The 9,988-nt window shown below is 30.0% G+C and overlaps 1 protein-coding gene across 1 annotated transcript; it reads right to left on the reverse strand.

The window, feature by feature from the left end:
• Positions 1-732: 732 nt before the first annotated feature.
• Positions 733-5,639, reverse strand: LOC130965705 (probable serine/threonine-protein kinase At1g54610). Its single transcript, XM_057890461.1, has 7 exons — positions 5,223-5,639; positions 4,654-4,938; positions 4,149-4,466; positions 3,530-3,757; positions 2,477-2,577; positions 1,644-1,752; positions 733-1,085 (listed from the first exon to the last, which is right to left on the reverse strand). The coding sequence occupies exons 1-7, from the start codon at positions 5,637-5,639 to the stop codon at positions 795-797; spliced, it is 1,749 nt and encodes a 582-aa protein (XP_057746444.1). The 3' UTR covers positions 733-794.
• Positions 5,640-9,988: the final 4,349 nt, after the last annotated feature.

The raw sequence follows: 9,988 nt of genomic DNA on the forward strand, positions 1-9,988 counted from the left end.
CGTATACGATTTTAGTATCACCACTTCCTCACAGCAGAAGCAGCTTCCATCAAATAATTTTCCCTTCTTTTGGTGCAGCCCTCATAGTTGTTCTCGTAGATAGAATCATCACTCTCCATCAACAAATATTTTTTCCATATTTTTGCTCCACTAACTACTCAATTTGGTGCTTATGGTTTAATTCAGGTTAAAATGTGATGGACTCCCCACGTAGATCACTCTAATCCTCCAGGTAAATACTTGATGCACCACATAAATATCTCTGTTAATGTCTAGAGTGAGGATTTAACATCGAGGCCATTTTTTCAAACGGTGCATAATTTTTTAGGTTCATTTTGTCAAAAACAAATGCTAAGGTCCATTTTGACAAAACCAGAATTTTTCGGAGGCTAAAATGGCTATTTACTCCATTTTACATAACTGTGATTTTGCTATGGTTAAACATATCATTCATCAATAATTCCAAATTGATTTGTTTATTTTCCTAATTTGTCAAAATTTTCTATAACTTTGTAAATTAGGAGTGGTTTGACATACCATATCATATGTGTTTATGCCTAACTAGTACTTATTCATTGGTTACAAAATTATAAAATGAGACCTTTTACATAGTCACTTCCAAATACTTAGAATTAATAACATAGAGAAAAGCCAAGAAACGAAGAAGAGAAAGAAACAACAACTAGAAAAAGAAATTAACTAGTGTTTGACTTTTTAGTAGGCCCTTTCTATTTTATATTCAGTTGAGATCTGCAATAAATTTTTGTGAGAGAACTAGTTTTTCTTTCCAATCTTTAGACTTGAGTCTTAGATGCTATTAGCCTAGATAGTTTCATATGATCTATTCTGTGCGAAATAAGAGGCTCATCATCAATTTTATTTTCACCTGTTGCCCAATCAGAACTAACATGAACCAGTGGACCTATATGCAAAGTCCTCCTATGGATATGCCCAGAATGATTGTTTCCGATTTCTTTAGCATCTTCTGAATGTTTAGGTAGGTAAATTAGTTGTTTGGACACATATTCTCTATGAGAGTTGGAGACTTCACTTCGGTTCTTTGTAAATGAATATCGTTGTACTTGCTGCATCAAACAATATAACCAATTGAGAGATAAAAAGAGAGATAAAAAGAAGATAATGAAAATTAACCACAAAAGTAGGGTAAAAAAAGATTATTATTGCAAAGCATATTAATGGGTCAATAAAATGTTATAAACGAAATAAGCAACCAACAATAGTCATACAAATCTACATCCTTTTTTGTGCTCATACATTATTTCTTTTCTACATCTCAAAATTAAATAAGAATATGTGCCATATGACTAAAAAGTCAACTGCAACCATAACACAGTTAGCATGTGTTACAAATAACTCAGCAAAAAAAGTAGTCAAATATTTTTGTTGACTTTAATAATAATATCAGGTAAATAACTAAATTTCAAACAAATAAATTTCTTTATATTTCACAATTATTCATTTCCTATCTACAAATTTGTTAACTGAATCAATAAAAAGTCCAAAGAATTATAACTTCTTCCTTTTTCTAATTTTTTAATAACTATACTATATGGTATTTTCATAATTCAAGAGGTATCCAATAAAAATTGTTACAATAAAGATTGAATCTTTTTCTAAATTACCTGCATTGATGTTTTTGAACCAATATTGTCTTTTGACGTGACATGTGCCCTTGATACTTGTCTAACTCTTGAGTCAATTTTTTTCTCCCTATCTCCAGCATAACACTGCCTGAAAGGATATTAAAAAATAGATATGTATTAATTATCTTATCAACAATAGACTTATGGAACAAGGAACCCCTTTTTAAAAATGAATTGATCGAGTGACTCAAAAAGTATGACAAAAAATAGCAATTAAATTATTAGAAGCATACAATTTTTGTTGCATTTGCAATATTTGTTTAAGTTAACTAGCTATGATATAAAATAATATCTTCAAGAAGCCACCAAAGTCATTGATTGATCTTCTCCTAATAGTTTAAGCATTGGAGATAGTCTATTCATGAGATTAATTCAAAAATTAAATAACTATAAAGTTTAAACTCTCGTATGAGTGAGCATGCAAAACTTGGAAAGAAAGAGGAATTATCATGTTTACTACAAGTACATGCAAAACTCTATCAATGATTCTTTTGTTCATAGCAGAATTTAACATTCAAATTAAATAATAAATAAGAGATTAACTTAGTTAACCAATAATATATTAAGACATGAAATTCCATACTAGTAGTTATAGGGAAAGCAAAAGAAAAAATCTATCATGTATTATAAAATGTAAAAAAAAATATATACATAGTGCTGGAATAAAAAAATTACTACTAACAACAATTATAATCCAAGGACTTTATTAGGGGGTGAAAGATAACTAATAATACAAACCAGTAATAAAATAAAAGGATAACAAAAATTAACTATTTTTGTCTCAGTTTTAAAAAAATCAACTATTCAAGTACCTTCTTTTTGCTTCATCTTGCAATTTGGTGTCGATTTCTTTGCCAGGAGGATATTTTGGTAAGCTTGATGGATCACAAGGCAGAGGTTCTAATGTAAAGAACTGTGAATAAATAAAAAAAATTTTAAAATAGAAAATCACACACCTCTAATACAAAAAAGTTCAAATAATATTACATATAACACAAGAGTGTGAGTAACAATTACTATTTCTTCATTTATTCCACACACATAGAGGTTATGTTTATTTGTAATAATTTATTTGTAGATTACAAATTAAGCCTCAATAAGTACGTACTGACCATTGTGGGTATCACTTCTTATATGCCATAGCAAAAATGTGCTATTTAAGCACATGAGGAATTATAAAAAATAAAATATATCTTAGAAATTTGATAATAATACATTGTTTAAGGGGTGAAAGAACAAAATTATCATTACTCCTCTAGATGTAGCATGCATGATCCATAACAGATGGGATGACATAAAACACATATAAAGAACACTAAAGTTAAAATTCAATTGAATTTTTTTTTCATTAACTAATTTCTATTGTATTTATTGTTTAACAAGAAATTACGGCAGAAATTACATGTAAAATTATGAAGATATCTCTACATATCTATCAAATATCTCATCAAAAGAATGTAATTTTAATATTTTCATTATTAAGAAATTCTTTTATGTTATGGCAAATGTTCTTGCACAATTGTTGAAAATTCTAAAAAAAAAAACATATTTATGAATTAAGTGAGCATAAAAAACATCAGTTTCTCCATGTACATTAGAGAAATTCAAGTTAAATTATTTATCAAACAACACAATAACATTGAGTCATTGAATAAATTTTCACAAACTCTATTGGCTTATCAGTTATAGTAGAGTTTTGTGATATGAACAATATGATAGTAGGAAACGTCATGAACTTTTTATCATGCATGTTATAAACAGTAAGTAAATGACCTCAAAATACCACTTAGATTAAGGAAGAGAATGATGAAGCTAGCTGAATTAGATTAGATAAATTACTTGCTAAAAAAAACAAAACTTCATACCTCACTTTTGAGAGCAGCAGCAGCTGTCCCTCGGTGTGTTGGATCAATAGATAGTAAAGTCTCTATAAGCTTCACAGCAGCATGTGGATAATCCTTGAATGTGTCTGCAATACATCTCTTATAATGGTGTGGAGACTTGAAAACTGTTGAAAGTGGCAATCGCAATTTCATCCAATAATCATCAGATGGGGAACCACAAAGTTTGAAAATCCGATGTATCTGCTCAACCTACAAGGAAGAAGAACTAACCTTTAGTTATCTCTTATATACCATCAATAACGTTGTGCATTAAAATTTGAACTCAGTCAAGTAAATATGAATTAAAAACTAGGGTTGTACATAGGAAAGTAGAGTTTACTAATGTTTCAAAGATGGCTAAAATAATTCATTTTAATTAAATAAGATCAATTTCATAATGTAACAACATTGGGAAAATGCCTTTTTTTTGGTAGTTCTATTAGTCATGTTAAAACTGTATGTATATGCAATTTTGATAGATCTTAATTTTGAAATTGGTAGGCTACCACAAAATATAAAGATATCATATTAACTATTAACAAAGATAAATGACTAATAAAACATTCGTAATAACCAAATGATGGACACCAGAACATCTCACCTCTGTTTTTCCTGGCAATATAGGTCTGCCACTATATAGTTCTCCTAATATGCAACCAGTGCTCCACAAATCTACGGCAACCCCATAATGGTTTGCTCCGAGTAAAAGTTCTGGTGGTCTATACCAAAGAGTTACAACACGACTTGTCAATGGAATACTATGATGGGGGTCAAAAAAACTTGCCAAACCAAAATCTGCAATCTTTAAGACATTATTGTTGTCAATGAGAATATTTGATCCCTTTATATCACGATGGATGACACCATGACTATGACAATGATCCAATCCACTAAGAAGTTGTTGCATGTAACATTTTAGCTGACACAAAAAGGTATTGTTAGAAGTTTTTCTATAAAAAAATGATATAGAAAGATAGTCAATAATCGAAGCTTTGAAACGGGATATTGCTTCCTATGTTGCTTCTTATCTTATTCAATACACGTATGCATAATGATCTCAATTCTAAGTAAAATAGAAGACATAGAATGAAAAGAAACATGACTACCTGTGGTTCAGAGAATTTAATGGCAGGATTTGATGCAAGTCCTTTAAGATCATGTTCCATATACTCAAAAACAAGGTACAAGTTGTGGGATGTCTCTGATGTTATCAAGCTATCCAACTTTATTATGTTTGGATGGTTGAGCCTACGAAGAATAAGGATTTCTCTAGCCATAAACTTGATGCTCTCAGGGTTAAGACTGTCAAAATATACCTTTTTTAACGCAACAATCTTTTGATTAGTCACATCACGTGCCTTATAAACAGTACTATAAGTTCCTTGCCCAATCTACATAATAGAATGTCATCAAAAGATTCATTCAGTGCCATAGACTAATATCATCAATGATAAAAGTATCACTGTACAATTTGTTTCATAAGATTCAAAGTACACAATTTACAAAACTAATGAATAACATTTTAACCACAACAGAAAAAGAAAGGTCTTTTTGTCATGGTAGAGTTCAAAAAAGCCTCGCAAGCACATTCACAAAATAGCATTAAAAATTACTTAATAGTTGAATCATAATACAAACATAGATAGACAAAGAAAAAAGGTAATTAGCATCTTACTTTATGTAACCTTTCAAAAGTATTTGCGCTCCTTAGTATCCATCCCTTGATAGCTTCACCAGCAACAGAAGAAAGCCAATCTGGCCATCCTGCTGAAACTTGCTCTGCCTTTTCAGCCTTTGGAATCCTTCCAATAGTAGGATGATCAATAATAGTCAATTCAGGTTTCTCTATCTTATTCTTCCCAGTTTGATCATCATATGGCTGAACTGAACCATTGTCTTTCTTATCAATTGATGAAACTTTCACATCATAATCATCAAGTGACTTATCTTTAACCTGAATACCCTCAACCATCTTCGAGGAATTCAACTGTAAAATATTTTGATTTGATGCCCTAGTGCAACATGATAATTTGTTTGTGATCCATTTCCTACAGTCTTCTATGGTCGAACTCTTTGAACATGTACAACCCATGTTGCAATATCAAAGCCTATATATAAAATTGCCCTTTAATAAAATAATAATTAGGACTACCATCCACCAACTAGTACTCCATCATCTTCTAACTGCAAACTAAATAATTCATGAATAGTCACAAACTAAATAAATAAAATTTTTAATTTTATTCTATATAAAATCAAAGTTAGAATTTTTTTCTCTTTGGGGATATACAAACACTTTTTCTAGCGCCACACATACCATAAACACAAATCACAAAATCCTACAATTTTGGAGTCTAATTGAATATTTTAATTTGACCCAATTAAACCAAACATACAATTCTAAACTCACACACTATGTCAGTAATAGTTAACCACCATAAAGAATAATACTTTTCACACATAAAATCTAAGAAAAAAAAAGCAAAGTTCAATAAAGAGAAAAAAAATACTAGATAGTAATGACAATACTGAAAAGAAAATTTAACTATCAAATTAAAAAATTAAAAACTGAAAACTAATTAATGAATAAAAAATATACCTCGGGTGGTAGAAACTTAGAATTGGGATTAAGATGTAGTTTAAGTATGGTATCAGTATCAGGAGTATAAACAATAGGTGTGAATATTTTGTCTTCGATCGAAGTTTGAACAAATCTGAGAATATTCATAGATATCACCTAGTAGTAAAATACAAATCGAATTGAGCGCGACTTCTGCTCATTAAAAGTGGGATTTAGTAAGCATATTCTAACTAAATAACAGAGCTACGGAAGGAGGAGGACCCTTGGTCCTATCAAACAATAGGTATAGAGTTTGAAGTGAGCTTTGAAAGAAGGTTAGACGATGAATCAAGGACAACAGATTCTACTGAAAAAAAAGTACATAGGCTTAAGCATAAGAAAAGGAATTTATTCTTTGAAAAAAGGCCATTTATCTTAGGAGTAGGGAAGGATGCTATTTCATTCTCTTTTCTCAAAGAAGATTCCAAAAAAAGTTAAAAAAATTGAATTAAAAAAGATTAAAATAAAGAGAGAAAAGAAAAATAGAAAAAGAGAATTTGATGATGAAGCATAAAACAACAACCTTATATGCTTTTTTCAGCAATGCCTATGTTCAATCAAAAGAAAGCACTTTCTCTCTCTAGAATGAGTGGTGCTACGGTCTGAGTATATGAGTGAGAGTGATGACTTCATCCACTATGTTTTTGCTCTAACAAAGAACGATTGATATTGAGTCTATGTTCAAAGTTCAAAGTTCAAACTTTAAAGCAGGTCACCAATTTTTGTTTGGAAGATAAATATAAGCAAGGGCCACATTAAATATGTTTTTAATTTCATTTAACCTTGTTGACTAATTAGGAACTCGTTTATATTATTCCTTTTTTAAGAGATTAATAGCTAATTACCTGATAAATATGTAACAATAAAGGTTTAATTATTCTGTTAGCCTCTATAGTTTCATTGAATTTCTAATTAGACCCCTATACTTTTTTTTTTCAATTGAGTTCCTATACCATATCAGATTTTATAATTAAGTCCCTACCATGATAAAAATGCTGGAATTAACAGAATATTCTGTTAAGCAAAACGAATATGTCTAACACTTGACTGAATATTCTATATAGTTTAACAAAATATTCCGTTAATTTCAACATTTTTGTCACGGTAGGGACTTAGTTACAAAATCTGATATGGTATAGGGACCTAATTGAAAAGAAAAAAAAGTATAGGACCTAATTGAAAATTCGATGAAACTATAAGGACCGACAAAGTAATTAAACCAACAATAAACTATCATGAAAATAATCAAGATAATAGATTATTTGTTTAATAAAAATTTTTTCTTTAAATAAATAACAAAAGAATTAATGGTTTTTCTAAAATTATTTTTTTAGAAAGCCAAAATAATTTTTATAAATAATTAGTGGGTATTCATTTAAAATTATGTTCTTAGAAATATTATATTTTGGGTATTGTAAAAAAATAACTTATTTGTTTAGATGACACCATGGTGTGGACAACTGAGGTTGAGTGAGTCCCTCTCTTGTTGCATCGGGGAATTGGGTAGAAGATTGAATGAGTTTCTTTGAGTCAATTTCAAAACTATGATGTGAACAATTTAGGTTGAGGAGTCCATTTCTGGTTGCATCAAGATATTGGATAAAAAGTTGAATGATTCTCTTTTTATTTAACTAGATTGAGCTTTATGTTTGTGGAATTATGTTTTTTTTGTTTTAACATAATAAGAGGTTATATACCTCCTAGACTATTGGACTGAGTTTGGAAGAAAGACTGAGATTGAGAGACAAAGACTAAAAGACAAAGACTGAGAAACAAATACTAAATTAAGTTCTATATTGTGTTTGATGTAAAGTATACAAGACTAAGTTATATCTTAGTATCATTTTTTATTTAAGATAAATATAAAGAGTGAAACAAACAAAATTAGTTAAATTCCCTTAAAAAGAAAAACAAACTCTAACCCGTTTTGCCTTTTCCTTTTCTCAAGAACTCTGCCTCCCTTCACCTGAGCTCCCTTCTTTCTTCTCTATTTGCAACTGAAGAAATATCAACTTACTTAGACAACTAACTTTGGTATTGGTATTAGAACTATACCAAATTAAAAAGATTTATGCTTGGTTGACATTCTACAATTTGACAATTGTTGTATTTAGGTCACAAATAGAATCATATCTTTGAAAGCATATATTATTATTGTTTCTCATCTCATCAACTTTTCTGTTTGAATAATTAAAAAGAAAAAACAACCAAGTGAATCGATATTTCTAATTGCAATTTGAGTAAGGCTATTACAATAATGATTATAACATCCATCCATCACTACAAAGAGAAGTGAAGAGAAGATCCATTTTGGCATCGCGTGCATATTCTCAAAGCCATAAGCATCACAAATCTATATTGTGAGAATGGTTAATAGTTATATTGATAAGAATAAGAACGAAAGTGAAAAAGTTTTAATAACAAAAGTGAAAAAACTTTAATTTGTTTTCAAAGAGGAGTAAAATTAGAATTTGAAAAGTTAAATGAAAAATGACACAGAAGTCATGTCAGCTTGCACAACACACAATAGAGTATTTTTAACCAATACTAATTGGAGATATAAATAATTATGTAAGCTCTTAAAAGAAAAAGAGTGAAAATAAATTCACAAAAACTCACCGGAATGTAGCTTTCTTGGGACTGAGGCATGATGAACACCATTCAAAAACTTGCAAGCAAATCATTTCACCAATGCCATAGCCATTAGTTTATGAACTAAATAAATTTGAAACGGTATCATAATTTATAATAATAAGCTATAGTAACTTATATTTTTAAGAATCTTAATTCTCTTGCTAGTTGTAATAATCATAGTAGAAGAAGAAGAAATGTCATTATGTGTTACTGTTTGTACTTGTTCTTTGTTTGAAACATGACAAACCATTTGGCAGTTGGATAATATTTTCCAATAACACAAGTTTCTCACTTATAAAATAAGACAACGTAACTTACAATTTTTTCTCTTTCTCGATCTTCCTCTTTCACCCTTCAAAGAAAAGAACAAACGGAGAACAAAAATAGTAAGATATTTTTTCTAATTTGAGAACCAAAACAAAATAAATATTCGAGAAAGTAGATATGATGAACTGAAAATTATGCAAGGTTAGGGAAAAAACTTTCTGCGAGTCGAACCAAGTTAGCTTATGCTAGACCTGCAACGCTAATGCTCATGATGCTAACTTCCTTATGGTTAGACATTCCAGGACGATCCTTTGCTGGAGGCTTGTGGAGAGGAAGTCATTTGAAACGGAAGAGGTAGATGGTATCAATATCACAGGTGCTGATACAAGTAACGAGGTGAAAGTCACAGAAAATAAGGTTGGACTATAAAATACCAGAGTCCCAAAAACTCGAAGCTACCTCTTCAGAGATACAGAGAATGATATATTTGAGAGAGAAACAAAATTAAGAACGAGAGCAAGAGAGAGATTCAAATCATAAATTTAAAATGAGAAAAGATTAAATCTTACTTAAAAGCTTTTCTTTTCAGGAAAATTTCAGCTGAGCCAATTTTAATGTTCAAAATTTGTTTGTCAAGTAAGGAAAAAGTTGTTGTATAGAAAAGTTGTTGTGAGTTCACATGGTATTGTTGAGTTTTCTTGCCTTCCACATGTCATTCAACCAGAATACACACTGGTCGAGCACTCGCTGCACCACATGTCGATCAAAAAACCATCTACTACATTCCTATTATATATTAATAGATAGATAGATATCCTTTCACAATAGTATCATGTTTTCTGACCAAGACTCTAGCGCTTAATTAATGATGCGTTTCTGAGTTAAGTCTCTGATTTTTCTTTCCCAACATTTGAAAATTT

Source organism: Arachis stenosperma, chromosome 3 (genome assembly GCF_014773155.1).
Source record: "Arachis stenosperma cultivar V10309 chromosome 3, arast.V10309.gnm1.PFL2, whole genome shotgun sequence".
Taxonomy (NCBI): domain Eukaryota; kingdom Viridiplantae; phylum Streptophyta; class Magnoliopsida; order Fabales; family Fabaceae; genus Arachis; species Arachis stenosperma.